General features: G+C 41.8%; 1 protein-coding gene across 5 annotated transcripts in view; it reads right to left on the bottom strand.

Moving 5' to 3' along the window:
* Positions 1–21,186, bottom strand: part of septin4b (septin 4b) — a 39,089-nt gene that overhangs the window by 5,215 nt on the left and 12,688 nt on the right. For 2 of the 5 annotated variants that reach the window (XM_078167118.1, XM_033631385.2), the window contains exons 2-10: positions 7,923–8,019; positions 7,714–7,800; positions 7,477–7,600; positions 6,060–6,194; positions 3,369–3,486; positions 3,159–3,260; positions 2,313–2,409; positions 520–682; positions 15–114 (exon numbers count right to left, since the gene is read on the bottom strand). In XM_078167118.1, coding sequence (XP_078023244.1) covers positions 15–114; positions 520–682; positions 2,313–2,409; positions 3,159–3,260; positions 3,369–3,486; positions 6,060–6,194; positions 7,477–7,600; positions 7,714–7,800; positions 7,923–8,019 — 1,023 coding nt within the window. Of the gene's footprint in view, positions 1–14; positions 115–519; positions 683–2,312; positions 2,410–3,158; positions 3,261–3,368; positions 3,487–6,059; positions 6,195–7,476; positions 7,601–7,713; positions 7,801–7,922; positions 8,020–8,392; positions 8,738–10,950; positions 11,077–12,945; positions 13,067–21,186 lie in introns of those variants that run through there. The other 3 variants (XM_033631381.2, XM_033631380.2, XM_033631383.2) reach the window with 3 other exon arrangements.

The raw sequence follows: 21,186 nt of genomic DNA, 5'->3' as shown, positions 1-21,186 counted from the left end.
TCGACATGCTGTACCTCCTCGTCTTTCTCTCGGATGAGCTTTTCTGTCTCGGCGTCTGACACTCCGGGCACAGCGGGGATGGGGAAGTCTGTGCCGCTCTCCCTGGTTAGTTTACTGCAGAGAAGTTCAACAGTTAATGTTTAAAGATTGTTTTGGGAAAAATGATCACAGTCTTTGTATCACAAAATGTGAGATTAAAATGCTTTGTGTATGTGGACCTGACATGTCACTGGCTAATGGTAGTAACTGAGGGATTTAACTGCATTACACGTGGCTCTAAGGATCTGTAAAAGACACTGAACATGAAAACTTTAGGCAGCAGACAAACATATTGTGTTTCTGTCAGACTATGGCAATATAAAAAACATAAAAAATGTTTAAATTATTTTCAACTGATTTCTCTTCAAAAATGTGTTCTTTAAATGTCTCTGTTTTCTAAATTTCTTATCTCTTGACATTACAATGTCTAATAGTACTTCTACGCTTCAGGTCTACCTGCTTGCTTCAGTGTTAGCATACTTGCGGTTGCGTTCCTTCACAACCATGCGGGTCATGCTCTGGATGCAGTGGGCTCTGTAGTTCTCGTAGTGAGTCTCCCGGGTCACGTCCTTCAGGTCTTGCATATGTGTGCGAACGAGCATGTTCCTCAGCTTCACGAAGTCACAGTGTGCAGAGTTCTCCACTGCAAACCAGAGTGTGAGGATCAGTTTCACCAGTACATTTAGCATTTGTCAGAAAACAGCTGATTCATGAACTGAAGTGAATCATGTAGGCAACGGATCAATGAGAACATACACAACTTTTACTGTATCCAAGTCAATACAATATATACGCAGCATCTTTAAAGAGTTGTTTTACATTCTTTAACTGTAGGGTTACTTAGGTATTTTTCAACCTGGACCATATTTTCTAATGTCTTTGTGTTTAAGTGACTAATGGGAACAACAGTTTTTGAAGTTGGTCGAGTATTGAGTGAGAGGGCTGTAGCTGGCAGCAGAGACACAGGCTGCAATGTAACCACTCAGGGCATTTGTGAAGCATCAATGTACGCCCACTGGAAGTACTTGTTTTGCCACTGACAGGCTCAGATTGTTACTCCAAGTGTCTGACAACATTATGGAAAGGATCACTACAGAGGTCGACCTTATTGTTTAAGTGTAAGATCATTTTTGTTTAACCAGAAACAGCCCCAAAATCGCTATCGCCAAACCAACCATGCCTAACTGGGTGAAATAAAGGTTTATTTCAACCAAATCAGAGTTGGTGATTGTTGGAACCATAGACTGTATATAAAGAAGGATGACACGTCTCCATTTCCGCTACCATGTTGCACTGGTGACGCCATTTCGAGCCAGAGTGCAGTTGGTTCGTTTTGTTGTTATCTGCTACATATAATATGCTGTTAAAAGGGTAGGTGTTATAAGCTGTAGCTTTAGCCTACACCTTTTTCGGACTGCAGACGTGCCCAGGTCATGTTAAATTACCTTATTGTAATGTTTGCACTGTACTATTTAACTATATGCCATTTTCTGTGAGAGGCTGTGGCTTTATTTACATGAATTTGTAGATTAATACATGATGTTCTTATTTCTATTTGCAGACTGAAATAAATTCGAAATTCTGATTCTAAGTAGTGATCTCTGCTGGTATTGAGTTGCCTCCGATACACCTGACTAATAGCATGCAGCGTCACCGATAGCAAGCATACCAATTGGCACACACAGCTGTCAATCATGACATAAATCTATCTAATCTTTTTGACATCAAATTACCTGTTATGACCAAACTTATCAACATACACAAGTGTCATATGAACTACTAAAATGACAGAAACCATTTTTGGGGGTGTTTTGGCATGACAGCTTTAGGGAGCTGGCATGTCCTCCATACTTTGGCTGGAACTTTGGATTTTTTTTCCATCAACTCTGAATAAAGTGTGTTTTATGATGATAAAATTACTGTTTATTTAAATGGACTCTGGTGAGTTTGACAATAGTGAATTTAGGTCTGTTTCTAGTTAAACAAATTTTACTCTTTACTCTTACTCTCAATCAAAAGGTCTATCTCTGTTGGGATACTTTCCATAAAGTTGTCAAAAACAAGCACTTTTAGTTGACATAAACTGACGGTGCAATATTGCCCTGAGAGATTACATTGAAGCTTGTTTCCCGGCTGCAGCAGTCTCGCTCAATACTGGACCTATTTCAAAAATAGCTGTCTCCATTAGTCACACTCAGACACAAGAACATGGGAAAATACCAAAATACCAAAGTCACTCTTTAACTCGTGATGAAGTTGGAGAACACGCCTACCCTCTACGATGCCCCAGGGGTACAGACGGCCTCGCACCCTCTTCCCTTTGGCCTCCACCACCGTGTTGCTGCCGATCACTGCAAAGGGAATGCTTTCCTTGTTGGGAGAACAGAAAAGGACCGTAAATTATAACAAGGTGTCAAAGATATGTGTTAGGGGAGGGTGTGGATGAGTTAAGGTGTGACCAGTGAGTGGTACAGTGCAGATGTGTTAATTATGTTGCTATCTTTCCACATTTGCCTCCGCAGTGCTGTGATGCCTTTCTTTCTCATTTCTGCTTACGCTCATCTAAAGCTACCCTCCATACTTTTATTAAATGAATCATAACTTCTCATACATTGTTCCAGTTCTCCCATTTTCATTCCCATTAGTCACGTATCTGCTGCAGTTAACGCAGTGCTCTTATCAGTGGCTACTCAAGGACAGAAGCAAAGAGATATATAATGGCACACTTACTGCGTCCTCGCTGCCAGCTTATGATGCCAGCAGAGCAAAAAATGGTTGAGTCATCAAGAGTGTGGTTAGTTTTGCCAAGGCCTTGTGTTATATGGGCTGTACATTCATTTTACATCACTACACTTTGTTAATTGGAAAATCTTCTTTCATGTGATCAGGACAAAAAAGTGTATGAAACTTTAAATTCTTCTAAAAATAATAATTAAACATATGATGATATATTTGCTATTTGTGCCGTGAATTCTTGATAATTGAATGATCCATGTGTGCATCCAGTTTTGCACATGACAACAAAAGTGTAGTGCTGCAGCCTGCAAATGCCAAACTGTAAGAAAGAAACTGGAAAGAAGGAGCAGAAAGAAAAGACACCAGACGGCTCGGTCTCTTACCTTCAGCTGAAGGTCCTGCTGCTTAAAGTCCTCATCTTCATCTGAGTCACAGTCGGGGAACTGGTATATTTTGATACCGTACTGCTCAATCTCCTCTCGGATCTGCAGCCAAACAAATGACGGAGAAATAGCATGTATGTAATCACAGTCTCATTTAGGAGCTGAAACACGTGAACATATCAACAGTTTATTGACGGAGATGAGCCTTGCCTTGATTTTCTTTTTCTTGACCTCACTGGGGGTGAGTGTGTCTGCTTTGGCCAAGATGGGGACGATGTTAACCTTCTCGTGAAGAGCTTTCATAAATTCCACGTCCAAAGGCCGGAGGCTACAAGACACAGGAAACATCCGTGCATATTAAGTACATTGAGATACAATTAGGCAAAGGACGAAATAAAAAATTCACGTCAATATTTATCCTGGCCAGAATAACTGTGATTCACAATGTTATCCTGATAATTATTATAATATGCTTTAAAATCTCCGAATGGCACTAAAACATATTGGAATCACCATCATTCATATTTCTGTTACACTGGTTAGTTTTGGTTTCACGTTGCAATTATGCAGCGCACTAATTAACTCTACATGTCATGCCTATGTCCTGTTGTCATCACCTCCGTTAGCTGTGTTTTCCGATATTTGCAATTGATTGGTTTGTAGACTTTGCTCTGCTATCCTCTGCTATCCTCTGGTATCCTCTCAGAAAATTACTGAAAAGTGTCTAAATTTTTGTGAGCTTTTCTTTCCAGCTGACTCTTGATAAAACTGTCAGACCAAATGTCAATTAAACATTTGTTTTCCTTCTCTACCCATGTGCCTCCTCAGCTCATTTTATTTTGCCAGTTGATTCTCTGTTTTCCTGTTCTGACAACAGCCATCAAGAACTTCCTGGAATTGGTCTGAAAGTCTTAACCATCAAAAAAACATGTCTTTAACCAAATCTTTTTGTTGGACCAATCACACAATCTTAAAAAGCCAGGCTTTTCAACATGAAATGGCATTATATCTTGTGATATGAAATATGCCGATGTTTGTTTCAGATCTTTTTTGAGGTTGTTATGTATGCAGCCTGTTTGTGCAGTCTCTTTTATTGTTGGATGCCCAGCAGCCGCTTTAAACAGCCTGTCAACCACCAGGCTGCTTTAAGAAATGGGAATTTAGGGCCGAGTCCAATGTCAGGCCATCAAAGCCCTCTTTGGTGCAGCTGAACAGGCAAGCCAGTGGCTATGAATTAAAAGGAGAGACACCACTTGGGCCCTGAGCTGCCACCAACAACAGCAGATTTCGGGAGAGTGAAAGCAGAGGAGTCCTCTGAAGGTGTCGTGGGTCTACCATCGAAACACCAGTGAAGGAGGGTACCTACCTGATGACCACGATGATTACCCTCCTTAAGCTCCCACGCCCTCCCCAAGCATGTCTCCAACTCTAAGTATGTGCAACACCAATTGACTAGTTAAACTCCATCTTGATTAAAGTTAGGTACAGCTGTATATTTTTCTCCTGTTAGTTTCTTCTTCATTCCCCCCTCATCAAAATGAGGGAGTAGGGGGAGGCAGAGTGTACAGCTCAGTCCGCTGGGTGAGAGTTCAGTCCCCACAGACATCTCTCCTTGGCTCTGCCTTCCCTATGCTCCTTCTTACTTTTCTATCTACCCTTTGCTCTTTCCTACTTTTCTATCCATGTAACCCTTTGGCTCCCACTCTGACCCCCAGACGGCACTCTCACTTCCACTCATAGTTTCAAGTGTGTGCATCAGGGATTGTGACATCTAGTCCTAAATTGAACTTTGATTGCTGCTGGACAAAATATTCATGACACTCAAAACTCTGCAGCTCGCCTATTAACCACAACCAAGAGGAGAGAGCACATCAGCTCAGTTTCAGATGCTCTGCACTCGATCCCGCAACACTTAGAAACTGTTTTTAGGGTCCTCCTCCTTATATACAGGACAAAGCCTAAATTGGTTCAGACCAGGCTACATTGCTAACTCCCTTGTTAACTATTTGCCTTCAAGAACACTGCGATCATCTGCTGCTGGTTTATCGGAGGTTCACAGCAACAGCCAAAAGAAAAATCAGGGATGTGGCTGTTGCTAGTTATGCTCCAAAGCTATGGAACACACTACCTATAGATATCAGTAAAGCCAGTACGCTAAATATTTTATAAAGAAAGCTAAAAATGTATCACTTCATCTACCAGTAAACCTGTTTTTAGCCTGACTGTAGTTGTTTGTTGGCAGCCTGAAGACACTGATTTAAATGTAAGACGTAAGACGAAGTCACTGGTCAGTCAGCTGTGGCAGAGGTTTGCTCTCCAAGTGACCTCTTGGTGTCTGATGAGTCATGTCTGAAGCTCATCACCAGAGGGAGCAGTTCCTCCATCTCTGTGACTTATAAAATGTACTGCAGCATTACTTGAGGTCTACAGCATGTTTGTTCTTTAATGAGCGCAGTGATGTGGAACGGTACATGTGCACAACTGCAGCAAAAAGCACCACATCAGCACAAACAATTGATTAGAGAGAGAGCTCTGCACTAGATGTAAATTCACCTGAAGGCAGCCGAGAACTGCTTTAACTCCGGGCAAGAGCCTCCTGTATTAACAATTTATGGGGCTGAATGTGCTGAAAGTAAATACTGGAGCGCTAGACATTTGTGATAAATCTCAATTACTCAGGTGGTTGTGTGTGTGCAGGGAAAAGCTGTGTATGAGCATGCAGAAATGTTGTGATATACTACGCCATTTAGGGAAAGTAAAGGCAGTCACAGGTTGGATGCAAATGTTAGCAGACATCACATACTGCAGGAAAAACTGGTAAATATTCTCCATAATTAGTGGTGATAAAAGAAAGAAAGAAGGTTAACTAATCCCTAAGAGAGCACTGAGAATCTGTCATACCCATGGCCAAAGGGTGAGATGAAATAGAGGCAGCAGTGTACACGGTTGTCCTGGATGTTCTTGCGGTTGAGGCCACTCTCGTCCCTGAAGTACTGCTCAAACTGCTGGTCGATGTAGTCAGCCACTGACTTCCAGCTAGAGCAGAAACACAAGGGGACATTCAGTCTCTGAGGCAACAGACGAAGTACGGCACAAGACTTTTATAACACAGAACTAAAATGAAGTTATCCAGCTGTGATCTGTGAATGGAGTCATTTTGGAGTTTCAGGAAGGAATACTTTGCCTGTTTTCAACCAGCTTTGTATCATAACAATGTGGGCAGTATGTGTAAATGAACTGTGGTAAACTTCTCTCCATCTTACCAGTGCCCAGATTTCCCTGCTTATCTCCCACCTCAAATGCATCATCCACCAGGTTTGAGTTGGTTGTAGGGCTGTTGCTCAAACTACGGACTGTCCTTCTGTATTTTTTGTATGCTCACCACTTCAAACTATAAAACTAGGCAGTGTTGATCAAATATAAACCAAGATTCTGTTACCGTATTGTCTATTTCTCACCTAAAATGTCTTCAGAAACATATTTTAGTGCACCGTTTACCTGTAATATGAGAATATGTGAACAGGAAGTGGGCACCATACTATTTTCTATATTGTAAAAACTGAGATCAAATGATAAAACTAAGCTGCGCTGATCAAATATGAACCAAGATTTGGTTACTGTGTTACCCTTTTCTTGCCTCAAATATTTTCAGAGACATATTTTAACTTTTTAACTGTAATTCAAGATTGTTAGTTACCAGCTGGCCGCCATATTGTTTCCTGTGTCAAAACAGTCAAGCTTGCATTATGGGTGCGTTCTGAATCACAGACTTCTTCTATTTACTTATAGTAGGTACTGCAGCTGCCCTTAAAAAGTTCGTACTGATGCATGCAGTATGCACACAATCGGGACATACTGTCTCATAACATTATGGCCTGAACATTGACCATCTTACGCAAATATCTGTTACCATGGAGATATAACAAACGAGCTCACTAGAAGCAGAGGTCAACCTGGAGAGCTGGAGTGGGTCAGAGTAGCCAGAAGAGCATGCTGGCTTGCATACTGCAAAATTGGATCGGATGCAGGAGAACATCCTGGCATTTGACATACTATGTACTAAGACATACTAAATCATTCCCTGGCATACTATACAGTATGGTAGTATGGGGATTGGAGCGCACAGTATGTCATTTACCAGTGGGAGAGTTTATCAGTTTGGTGCAGCACAGTGCCCACACAACCCTTTTTCTCTGTCCTCTGGTCATATAGCACCTTTTTCAAAAGTATTTGTGTCTTTCTACTGAATAGAGCTGCATGTAATGACCCTCTTTCTAGCAGTGAAATACGTCTTTAATCAAAGATGTTTGACATTTACCATTCAGTGTTGTTTACAGCATCCCCAAACCCAGGGGTGTCCACGATGGTGAGCTTCAGTTTGACACCTTTCTCTTCTATATCCACTGTGTGTTTGGTGATTTCTACTGTTTGTGTGATTCGCTCTGGGGAAAGGACACAGACAGACCACTGTTCTTAAAATCAGCCGTGGCATATTGAAGGACAAATGTTTATAAAAGAAAACAGACAAACAAAACAAACTCTGAGGCGTCCTCACCTTCAGCATTGAGCAGCTTCCTATCTTTGTAAAGATCTGTGAGAAAGAGGCTGTTGACCAGGGTGGACTTTCCCAGGCCAGACTCGCCTTCAAACAAAGAGCAACAAAGATGAAAAGAGCGAGGTTTAAGACTTTATAATTGGCAGTCTCTTCAAAGTAAGAGGTGGGCTTAGGAATGAATGTCTGCTAATGTCCAAACAAGGATTTACCTGCTACCATGAGCGTGAAGTCAAATCCCTTCTTCACTGACTTGCGGTGCACCTGGTTTGGCAGTGTCGCAAAACCCACGTATTCCTTGTCCTGGTCCTAAAAAAATAAACAGAAAGATTAAATAATACATCAGGGAAGCACACATTACCCAAAAATAACAACATTGTTATCAGTCCATGTTAAAATCACATCAACTTTCCGACAAAGGTTTGACACCTAAATAAAGTCAACAACACAAGACAAGTGAAAAGCATTGCTACCATCACAGAGCCCAAATCATAACCTGATCCACCAAAATTCAACCTATTTCTAATCACACAAAGCAACACATTGGACTTCTATACATCCCATGAACTGCATTCATCAGTCTGAAGATGAACACATGACAGCACACAGCAGCATCGCCCTGACAGCAGAGCTAAACCACACAGATGGTGCTCATCTTCTCTGTCGTCCCTCCCTGTGTTACCTCATTATTGCTGTATGGGTCAAACCGACCCCAGGGACTCCTGGGCCTGGTGGGACTGACAGGGCACGGCAAGTCAAACTCCACACTTCTGCTCTGCGGTAAACTGGGCTCTGAACCTGAATCCGACTGCGCCCTGCCCGCCACGGGAGGACGCAAAAATGATGGGGTGTGGGGGCGGTCTTCGCCCTCAGCTCCCCTGTCTGCTTCATGAGGCTCAGTGTCGTGGGGGTGGGGGTGGTGCTTGTGGTCATGGTCATGGTGGTGGTGGTGGTGGCTGTGCCCTCCTTGGTGGTGAGGGTCTTGCATAATGTTCTCCACCTCTGAGTCGTCTGAATGGCTTGAGTGCTAGAGAGGGACGCCACGATTCAAGGGGGTGGATGAGGCGGTGCAGAGGAACGGGTGGAAAGAAAATAGAAGGCGGAGGCAAAGATGGGTAGAGGAAAGGTCCGGTGTTGATGTGGAGGGGGAGGAGATCCAGGGGGTGGAAAATGCACACATTTAGAAACGGTTGCAGTATTTTCTGGTGATGAAAACTAGGCAACATGCAGGGGATAATTCAGCGGGTAATCACTTTCTATCATCATTAACAAGGACGGATTGGATGTTAGAGATGAACAATAATACCAGCCATATATCTCAGGGGATCTGTGTGTGATTTCATTACTATAAAACTAACACTGGATGAGCTGTAATACTTGGGCAAACTTTTAGCTGTACATTCCTGGAAGCAGAGAGAGGTTTTCCTACGTTACAGATTATAAATTTCCTGACCACTTCATAAATTTTGCAGAGCTAATGTGAAGCAAAAGGCATCTTTATGGTTGTTATAAGAGGTCAAGGACAACTCATGACTTTAGGGGCACATACATTTATTCTTCACTCTTGGATTGCCAATTGCACCATCACAAAGCTAAAAACAAAGTGGAGCTTTTCTTTGTAAGAGGATACACAGCAGAAGTGTAGGCTGCTGTACATTCTGGACTCCAGTTACCACAAACTAAAGTCTCCCTGCTCTGCAAGCACAAAGATAAATAATGTAGTGGCCCTCAGAAAGCAATGAGGCCATTTAAATCCAGCTGTAAGCCCATACTGTGACTCTGCACTCGTGTCATGTTTATGCACTATGCATTAGCTGAGGGGTAAAAGTAGTGTGAGCTGCTGGGACAGGACACGTGAAGATGCAACTTTTGGTCTGTATGAAAAAAACCTATTTACATTATTGCTTCTTCTTGATGCTAACCAAGCAGGGTTCCCACAGCTTTAGGCAAGTTAGATTAGAAGACTTTCAAAGCCCTTTTTTTTTAATGTAATGTTGGTCGCATTAAAAAACGTACATAAATTATTTAAGGTTAGGGAAAAATGTTGCCCAAATGTTCATTGCAAAATAAAACGTGACTTTTTGGTCCACTAAAAAGTTAGATGATCTACTTCAAATAGGGCTGTCAAAATAATGCGTTCATTTCAATTAATTAATCACTGAAAAAATTAACGCTGCTAATCGTGCTCTGTGGTGCCCTTTGACCTGGTGTGTCATTGAAGGCCACGGTGGCTTTGTCACATGATGGAGGCAGATGAGACGATGCTGCTTGGCCCCGTGAATGGAACATTTACATTTAAAAAATGCCCAGATGGAAGTGTTGATAGGAGCACTTGTTTCTGTGGCGTCTGAAAGCTTGAAGTATCACCTCAACGCAAAGTATTTATTGGCAAACCTGGAGGCCCGAGCTAAAACAGCCTCTGATGCTGTGATACTAGCGCTAGCAGCCAGCCTCATCAAGCCACACTTGACCAGGTGTTCAGACGCAAAATGAGTAAGTCTACCTGTGACCGACTTAGAAAATGGATTGAAATGGACTGCAGACCAGTTTTGGTGGTAGAAGACAGGGGACAATGGTGTCCAAAATTTTTTTAAACGCTTGACAGCCCTAACTTCAAATGTTTGAAATTTTTTTTAAACATGGCAGAGACAAGGGTAGAGCAGCACTGGGACACAACTGTTGGCGGTTTTTCTTGGTGTTTCTCACTCTGCAAGTGGAAATCCACTGCTTTGATTCCCATCATGCTGAGTTTGAAAAAATTTGCATAAAATACACCAAGCTTTGTAAGTATTGTCTTGTACTCATTTCAGCCATGCTGTAAAAATCTTAATTAAAAAGCCTGTTTTGTTGAATTTGTACAGTGGAACCTCTGAGCATCACTGCCAGAAACAAAATATGAGTGTTCTGCTTTCCAGAGCTGGTGACATCAATGTGAGAGGTGTTTGGTAAATTATTTAACAAAAATAGATGTTAGATTTTACAATGCAACGTGAAGAAAAGATGAATCCTACTTCCCATGTCTTGGCATTTTTATGCCTTAAAAGAAATTATTTGAGACATTTCCATTTGGATCAAGGCCTTATTTTTTTACATTAATGATGTCAATGCCTTCTCAGACTTTTTAAGGATCTGCGGGAACCCTGATCAGGTAAAGTTAAATGGATCAAATCAGTCAAAGACTTCCACTAGAAGGGGAATCAAATAGGAAGTTCAGGGGGGTTTGGGTGGTGTTAGTGGTACCTGTTCATCATTATGCTCCCTGCTGTGATTAGGGGAGGCAGGGCAGGAGTCCTGCTCGTCTGACGAAGAGTGAGCCTCATGGTCACTGTCCTCCATTGCAACTGGGGCTACAGTGCACTCTGCAATCTCCAACCAGAAGGGAGCACACATGTGGAGAGGTTTATGGGGGTAAAGAACAGTGAGGGTGATGTCGGGAGAGGAAGGAGCAAAGAGTTGGCCATTAGAGAATTAGGTGCACGAGGTTCAAGAGCCGGGAGCGATATGACAAAAGGAGTGAAGGTGTTCAGGCAACAAAGATGAAGACAAGAGGGAGGATGAAAAAAAAAAATCAAATGATTAAATAAAGCCAATGTAACGACATCTGAAACAACAACATACCATTTACCACAGGAAATGGTATGATTGCAGAGCAGATACCAGCAAGCAGAGAGATGACTGAGCGATGCATAATGGCATTCTGAGGGCGGTTGTTTCCACAGTCTTCCAGTACAAAGCTGGTCCAATCTGGCCTCTTGCCATTACAATGCTGCCTAATGTTATTAGTTCTTGTGATATCGCTCTGCTCAGTGTTTCAGGCACCGACGAAAATGCACCGGTCCAGCTAATGTCAGCAGTGCCAGCAGATACGATTATCTGCCAGCCGCAGTTACATAATGCAGGGAGTCACTGAATGTTTGATGAACAGCAAAGTAAAATACACAGAGTCACGTTTCTGCCCAAAGATTTCATTCATGTTTACAGTAGTGATGGGCGGACTGATCCTTTTTACAGTTTCCATTTGTTCAAGTTGACACGTGTAGATGTATCAAACCTGTCAAGTTCCTCTATGACACTCTGTTAAAGTACATGTAAGTTCAACAGCTAGTGCTGCCTGCCACACAAAACCTCTCTTCAATGCATTACCAGCCATCATGTATAAGTTTACATAAAGATTAAATATCCATTTTGATTCACTGATTCAGCTTCCCACTTGTATGTGGGTCAGTACGCTTTTAAAGAAATGTCACTGACCAACTTTGAAGGGCAAGTAGCAGACATCCCAGTTATCTCCACAGCTTTGTGCTGCATTCATGTGCAGTTGGAATAATCTGAAAAATGAGTTCCTCATATTTCATGGCTCATCTGATCTATTTCCTTATACATACAACACATCATCTTTGTTGCGTCCATTTTGTTTCCACATGACAAGTTAAAGCACCAAAGTTGGAAAAAACAACTACCTAAGAAGCATGTGAATGCTCTGTGCCTTGGCTGGTGGAGGTTTCAACTCGAGTCTGATGTAATCGGTCCTCGCCTGTACAGTCAATGCCTGCACTACATTGCAACATTATGAATTCGTTTTCACCCATCACTAGTTTAGCGTCACTCTGGATTCATCGCCATTTGCTTTATTCCCTCACAGGTTAAGAGCCCCACTGTAGCGTCCTTCAAATTTAAAGTAAAACATTTGATTGACAAATGATCTTAAGTTTGATATCCCTCCATTACTGTTCAACCAAAGTTAAAAAAGCTTGTCATGTAATCCTCTAAAATCTTCTCTGTCACCTCTGCATGCTTTACATCCTCCATCCATGGCCTACAGTTTTAATTATGCTGGGATCCAGAGCTTTAGGGCAGAGGAGAAATTGATAGTTTGACAGTTTAGGAAATCAGTGACCTGCTTTCCTGTGCCACAATCAAAGCGCAGAGATCAATGTCCAACATGGTGGATCCTGTGACCCACATAGAAGAGACGTTCGATTGCAAAGCTTTGACAGCTTCGGAGCAGAAAAGCTAAAAAACTTTATCACTCAGTTCACTACTTTTTGCTTGATGTTGGTGTAAAAAGTGAGCTGATTGTCTTCACCAATATTACATGTAATCACTTGCTAACATCACAACTGCAGGATAAACAGGAACAACATTAAAACACAATCGCTGCCTTCTTTAGTAAAGTGGATCATACAAGCTGCATCACAAACTCACCCCGACCCCTCCGTCTACACAGAGCCTCACCTCCTCTCTTGCAGTGCCTCACCTGTGGTACCTTTTACCAGCTCGTAAAGCCTCTTCTTTCTACCCCTGCGTACACTGCTCTTCATGCCCACTCCAGCAGGCAGCAGGAAGCAGAGACCAGAGGCTCCAGCATTTATACCCCTCCATCCCAGAGGACACAGCGCCCTTCAGCCCCATCGAGCCACTCAGTGCCCCGGGGAACTGATCATCAACATTGACGAGCCACGCGCAACCGTTCACAGGCTACACACCAAGCACATGCTCTAATGCTGAACCTACCGACAACTTGTAGCAGTAGAGCTGTTTATCAGACATTTCTCAACATAGGCAGAAAATTAATGCTATTCAGGCCTCCTCCTACTTCTCCATGGCTAATATGAGCCATTAGCTATGACTGCTTCAGACACACTCCGACATACGAACACACTGATGGCTCAGTATTAAAGGCAGAGTTATAACAAACCCATATAGTGAGCAGCTTGTATATCAGTTACTCACTCCATGTAATGTTTAATTTGTCAGGAATAGAATAAGTCTTAATTGTCCACCATGACTGGAAATTTGTCTTTGGCTCAACACAAAAGACAACACTGTAAAAAGCAGACAAGTCAATAAGTCAAGTCATTACAAAACACTTACTACATCACATCAGCTCATTGTCTGCCTGTGGTTTAAAACTCATCAGCCACTTTGGATGGCACTTGGGATGAAGGACATATGAAATACATTTTTAGTTTGCAAGAGGGACTCTACGGCGCCTCCTGGAGATCAAGAGCTCAAGCTGGCTAAAGAGAGGGTGGCAGCTATCTGCTAAGATACTCACTTTCTTCCTCATCCTCTCTGTAAAGAGTTGGGTGAAGGGCTTTTGTGGATTGCCAAGTACTTTACTTGCCATCGTTACAATGCTAGAAAGTTTATTCTTGGATGTACGGGTAAGATGACCGTACCAGACAGAGAGGTGAAAAGTTCAAACACTCTCAAATATAGTTTTGTACACTGATTCTAATATCTGCTGACTAACACCAAAGCCACTGAGTTTCTTGAGAAGATAGAGTCGCTATGAACATCTCTACTTACTTATTTCCAGAGAAGCTCAGATGGGAGTCCAGAACTGTACCAAGGTGTTTAAAATTTTCCACAGTTGTAACAAGCTGGCCATTGAGTGAAACCAACTGTGTCTTCAGATCTTGATTTGTGCAAATAATAAATGCTTTAGTCTTTGTTAAGACAAAGACTAAAGCAAGCTAAGTAGGTAGACTACGCTGTTAATGTAAGCTTGCCAATAGGCTACAATATTGTTTGCTAACACAGAGTACGGATAATCTAATTTTTCCATTGCAAATATGTGTGATTAACACATTTCCCTCTGTCTTTACTGCCTTACCTTACCTTTCTTTTTTATTTTTGCAAGATTGCAAGATTTTTGCGCTCATGTTGATCCAGGACCACTCTGTCATGTTGACCCTGAATAATTTGTTTGTTGATCAGGGACCATCATTGCCACGTGGATTCTGGATAATATGTTTATGTCGACATCAAGATAGCAGTGATGGTTCTGGATCAGCATAAGCAAGTCTATTCGAGATCAACATGACAATGATGGTCCAAGATCAGCGTAAACAAGTTATCTAGAATGAACATGGGAATGATGTTCCTGGATCAGCCGGATGAAGATGATGAAGATGGTCCTGGGTCAACAAAAAATGATCCCAGATCGCACAAGTTTTAAATGGGCTACGGTAAGCTTAAACGTAAGCATAGCCTGCCTGGTTACCTGGTTCATTCAAACTAACTTGCTAATATTGTCATTTATTGGCAAGTTTACTCCTTAGCATAGCCTTCCTCACTAACCCTGGCATCAGCACACTGATGATGTCAGAGCGCTGTTGTCAATAGTTGATTGCAATGCTGGTCCAGGAACGCAATGTGGCATGTTGATCTAGGAGCATGTCCCACTTGGCACAATCATGTCATGCTCAGGTGAGGCCATTCAAAGACTGTTGCAGTCATCTCCTCTCTACACCTATGGACAATTTTCTCTTACGCACCTGTCTACAAGTTATGAAGGTGTGCATCAAGGGTGTGTATTGACAAGAATCTAGGGATACGATACATAGTGATACAGAGGCAACGATTTGATATATTGCGATATATTGCAATACTTTAAGCAAAGCGATAAATGATTTTTTTTTTTTTTTCAAAAGAATCTAATTTATGGAAAACTCATGGTATAAAGAACACACCATGCTGCTATTACGCATATAATCTGTGTAAACAGTTTATGTTTATGCTGTCAGAACAGAAGAACAGTGTAATCTGCATTTGTATGTCATTCCAGAGTTTGCCGAGGCTTTTACACTTACGAGATCTTGTTGTTTCGGTGGAGTGGAATAGTCAAATGGCCGTGTGACTGCTGGTAACTAGCTGTAGGAGGGTTAAATACAACACACAAAATAATCACTGCCAGAAATGTTTGCATTAAAACTACTGATTACATGCCGATATAGTACTTTTGAGAATCGATACAGTATTGCAAAACGAAATATTGCGATATTTCAACGTATCAATATTTTCTTACACCACTAGTGTGCATGAGCCTCTACATTCTAGTTTGCAAAGACTGAGCATATGACATGAAAAATGAGACTTGGATTATACACAAGCTGTGTATGAGTGTATAAACAGATGTTCTGACATAGTTCTGTTGTTGCTGAATGAGGGCCCCTTTCATTTGCACAAATTCAACGTAACAGGGTGTGTAATTGATATACGATGGATTCAAATCATATTTTGGGTGAAGTATCCCTTTAAAGCCCCATCATAATCAGAAATGATATATTAAACATAACCTTCTATGCTAATGAGCTCTCTAATTAAGCCAATAAATGGATTAATTAGAAACTATTTATATACCAACGTACTTGTCTTCATGTACCACATTAAGCATTAAGGAGGCTTCTTCATTCATATGCAAATGTATGCAGCAAGTTGCTCCAAAAAGTGACTCTCGACTCTACGGGGTGTTTGTCTTTACGAGACACACAGCACCATAATGACAAAATGTCTGGAATGATTAATGTTTAACAGCCTCACCACATATCATACTTTGCCAGTCCCTGAACATTTTTCCTTCATTTTTTACGCACACATTATAAATTTAAAACGTACATGTATGTGTCTACACTTTTCATTAAATTTAAAACTCTAACCACTTTCCGTCGATGGCATTCCTGAAAGCTGACCCTACCTTTTGAGCTGGCTCACGCTGCTTTCTTCTCTAAGCCGCACATACTATCTGGTTACACTGTCTTCAAATCCAAGCGAGGCATTACTGTGTGCAGGTAGGAGACTCACTTTCCACTAAGCACTCTAAAGTCAAAACTGGAACACGGTGCAACCTTTTCCTCTCCCACTGAACCAGCCAGGTTATTAGTCCATGATGTTATTAGTCTTGATATTTAAGTCTTTGGAAAAACAACACAGTTACAGCTGAAAGGGGTTCGAGGCATTCAAGAAGGGAAGGAATTTCATTGTTAGTGGAATATTTCTTTTTTCATAGGAGCCTGTCCAGGTGGCCAAAAACACAACAATTTTCTTGTGAGCTCTACATTATATTTGATATCATGACAGTCAAAACTCTTGGATCTCAAAAGAGAGACAATGAACAAGAAGATAAACACAGTTGAAGAACAAAAGTGTTTGTTGTGTTGAGTTTATCGATGACGTCATGCTTTCCAATCAGAGCTACTTTGTGTTCCTGGCACACAGCTGTGTGAAGTAGGAAAAGCTGAGGAGTTGATGTTTGTATTAGCGTTCCCTCCTTCAGGAAAAGGGATACGGGAGAATCATTACGCTTCAGTAATCTCAGAAGTTTAACTGAGGAGAGAGATTTGATCAGACTTTTCACTGTGCGCGCTTTTTCCACATGCAAACATTTCCACTAGTCCAGAACTTTATTAAGCCATCGGAGTTTCTCCTGTCACACAGAAGCAGCAGCACTCGATTCCTTTGCTTGAAGTTAATCCCACTGAATTGCTCTTTTGCATCACTCACTGGACTCCAGTTTTCCACAGATCCAACACAACGCAGGTGGAAGTCTGACTGTTCAGGGTCTTGTGCTGTAACTCCTCAACTCAACCAGAAATGACACTGAAACATTACATATTAGTTAAGCATCAAATGTAGAACGTCCTAAAATCATTCAAAGTCCAGCATGTGGCAAGACAGAGGCTCTGATAATTGCTTCAGATTGAATTGCTTCGGACTGAATTGCTTCAAAGAGTATTGGGTCCCTTTCGTCAGCTATACGGTCAAATCTAAGGAATCTTGGTGTTATTTTTGATCAGGCCATGCATTTTGATCATCATGTTAAATCACTGACCTAAACTTCTGTTAAATTCAGCTAAGAAGCATTGCAAAGCTCAGGTCTGTCCTGAGCTAGAGATGATTATCCATGCTTTCTTACCTCTTTACTTGTCTAAACAAATCTTCTCTGAACCATCTTCAAATAATCCAGAACGCTTTACCAGGTCCAACAGGTCAAGCCACTTCAATCCCATTCTAGTTTCTTTAACCTGGCTTCCCATCAAGTTCAGGATTCACTTTAAGATACTCGTTCTCACATGTAGAGCCGCCCACGGTAAGACACCTGAATACATCAGTGATCTCTTCCATCCATACACCAATCAGCCAAAACATTAAAACCACTGACAGGTGAAGTGAATAACATGGATCATCTTGTTACAATGCAATGGTCTGCTGGGAAACCATGGGTCCTAGAATTCACGTGGATGCTACTTGACCTCCAAATACCCAAGATACCAACCTGATCGTACCTTTGAGGGATACCCCCGATCCACGGTGGGTCCTCGTTGGACTGGACTTAGCTCTGACCTGTTAAGGCATGGACACAGGACCTCTGGAGGGTGTCCCTTGGTGTCTGGCATCGGGGTGTTACCATCAGATCTTTTGAGTCTTGTGGGTTGTGAGGTGGGGTACCAGCATGTCCCAAAGATGTCTGATCAGATGGGGATCTGTGGAATTTGGAGGGCAGGTCGACACCTTGAGCTCTTTGTCACGTTCCTCGGACCATTCCTGAGCAGTTTTTGTGGTGTGGCATGGTGCATTGTCCTGCTGGGGGGGCCACAGCTACTGAGGAGTGCTGTTGCCATGACGGGGGATGCCTGGTCTACAATGGCGTTTAGGTAGGTGGAGCATGTCAGGTGGAAACCACATGAATGTCAGAACCCAGGGATCCCCACAGAACATTGCACTGTAACGAGATGATCAATGTTGTTCACTTCACCTGTCAGTGATTTTAATGTTTTGGCTGAACGGTGTATATTGTCAGTAGGTCCCTCTGGCCATCAGAACAGGACCTACTGTCTGTCCCCGCTCCAGACTGAAAACAAAAGGTGATCCTGCCTTTGAAGTGGTTCCAACACTATGGAACTCTATTCCATTAGTTTTACGGTCTGCAGTCTCTTTAGACACATCTGAAGACCCATCTCTTCAAAATGGTCTTTGTTCCACCCTACATTGTCCAGTGCTTGTTTCCTGGTATGTCTCTGTTTGATGCCTCATTGGCCTGTATTTGCTATATGATTTACTTTCTTTTTGTTGCTTTGTTTTATTTGTCTGCCTTTGTTTTTACTGATTGCATGTTTTATTGTTGCTTGATTGCTTGATTGTATTTTGTGAAGCACTTTGTGAATTTAATTTATGTGAAAGGTGCTAAATTCTATTATTATTATTATTATTATGTGTTTCATGACAACAACTGTGTGTTTCTGTTATCATTCTGATATGCAGGCATTTCCTATATAACAGCCTGTTCAAACTGAAAAGCATATCTACTTCCAGATCACAGCCAACAGAGAACCAAAGTCAGGCTATCGTGTGTGTAGCAGATAAATCAATATATAAAACACATGACTGACTGTTGATACAAACATCAAAACATTGATGCAGCTCTAGTACCACAAAAAAGCTATACCATACATGGCCATTATTCCTTTCAAAATACAACAACAAGGTTGGTGGATTAAAAGTTTGAAAAGAGAACCAACAAACCAGACTTCGACCTCTTTTAAAACAAAAACTGTGGCCTTACTTTGTGTCAGATCTACAGAAATGTCCCCTCATCCTAATTCTGTGATATTAATTACATGACGTGACTTCTATAAGTAGAGTAAAAGCAAGTCAGCTCTGACATAAATTTCACACATTTTCATTAAGCAGCCACTCAGAGTCTCCCACCGGAACGAGTCACAGCTGAGACCTGATCCAATTACAATTTCCATAACTGGCCAAACTGACATTTCAGTTCCTCTAGAGGGATACTTCATCGTGACTAATAAGCAACCTTTATCGGCAATGATGCCATGCAGAGTTTGTTAATGATGAAACTGAATAAATAAGCCTGAGACCAGGTGAGACCTCAGTGTGGCTGGTTCTGGTCCAGAGTGGCATATAGTGGCTGAGGCCCTGGAGTGACACACGTGACTGGAAATATCTCAGACAGGCTAGAAACACCAAAGCAGAACCACTTTGTGACAAATAAGCTGTCGTATATAGTTGGACAAGTCCACTTAAAGACTTCCTCACATTACTTAAAACATTTTCAACACAGCCAAATAAATGAGACATAATGGAAATGAAACAAAGGTATGTGGAAAGGAACGTTACGCCTTAAGTAATGACAACATATTTTACTCTGTGAACAGCTGCTTATTTGGCATTTCCTGCAATTCTGATAAAACTGCACTTGTGGTGTGCAGATGCCTCTTAACAGACTTACATGCTGAACTCTGCTCTGGAGGAGATGCTGGCCTTCATTATCCTGAAGAAGAAATTTGACCACAGAGCGTATTATTGCATATACAGTCCAGTACCAAGGGATCCAATACTTTTAATGAACTTTAATAAGCAGTCTGAGGGGGAAATGGCGGGTTGCCGCACAACTACAGAAACAAATGCTACCTCTTTTCAGTCAAAGCTTATCAAGGAGACCATTGTAAGTAGCCTCTTGAGTATGTCAGAGAGATATGGGACATGTTTTACGATGGGGCTGAAGCCCATGCAGTCCCTGAGAAACAATTGAAGGACATGAAACCCAACTCAACACAAACAAGTTGTGTGGTTGACTCTGCTGCTTTGTTACTGTTGGATCGTGGTAGTGGGTTTGGCTGCCACAGTGCTGATGGATGATGATTTGTTGCATGAAACACAGCTCTCAGGGGAAAGCCCACTTCAAATGTTCTCTTATGACATGGGAAATGCAATCAGAAGCTGCCAGAAGTCATAAAGAAACTATACAGCATGTTGTTATTGACCTATGATGAAAGCCGATTTCAGCTCGGGATGAAATGCAGTCGACAGAGTCATTTATAACCCAGCTACAATAATTACTATGCTATTATTCAATGAATGCTAAATCATTTTTGCTTGGCAGGCTTTGCCCCTGTTGGCAGGAATGCACATTAACTGTACGCTGGCTTGCAATTATGAATCTATCTACACTCTAATCTCAAACTCCTGTTGAATCTTAGACATTTTTCAAGAAAAATCATGAATATAAATGTGGCTATTCACACCCAAAATAACGCTCTGTGTTTATTCCTCTTAAAAAAAGTGAATGTTTTGGAATGCACAGGCTGAATACCAGTGAGGTTCCCCTTGTGGCGAGGCCAGTAGCAGGTGGTGAAGTGAGCCATGTGCGCTCTGTGTGAATACTGTGGTTGTTTGGATAGTTATAGCAGGTCTCTGTGTGAAGCTGGCCCAGTACAGAGAGAGAGAGAGAGAGAGAGAGAGAGAGAGAGAGAGAGAAAGAGAGAGAGAGAGAGAGAGAGACAGAAATAGTCCCTCTTCACCACACACACTCCCACAGCTATAGAGCTGATGCAAATTTCCACGTGACCAAAACTCCACATATCCAACGCAACAGAAAACACAAGACTTAAAGTTTCTCTGTGCTTTATAATTTAAGCCAGAGGAAGATTAAAAAAAGATGGCAGTGCACTAAAGCCACGTGCATCACCGCCCCAAATGTATTCCTGTCAGTCTTCCACCATCAGAGGCTATGATACTCACCACACTCTCAATGCATTAAGCTGTCACACCTGATCAATACATGTGTGCTTTAACATCTTCGAGGTAGACAGCAGGGAAAACTCCATTGTGTTCAGCCATGTGGAAAACAGACAGTCCTCTCTGTAGCTTAGCAGAAAATTGTCATTACTT

This window comes from Epinephelus lanceolatus, chromosome 4, assembly GCF_041903045.1.
Source record: "Epinephelus lanceolatus isolate andai-2023 chromosome 4, ASM4190304v1, whole genome shotgun sequence".
In the NCBI taxonomy this organism is placed as follows: Eukaryota; Metazoa; Chordata; class Actinopteri; order Perciformes; family Serranidae; genus Epinephelus; species Epinephelus lanceolatus.
The sequence above is the reverse complement of the archived record's forward strand: the minus strand, read 5'-3'. Positions and strand labels throughout refer to the sequence as shown.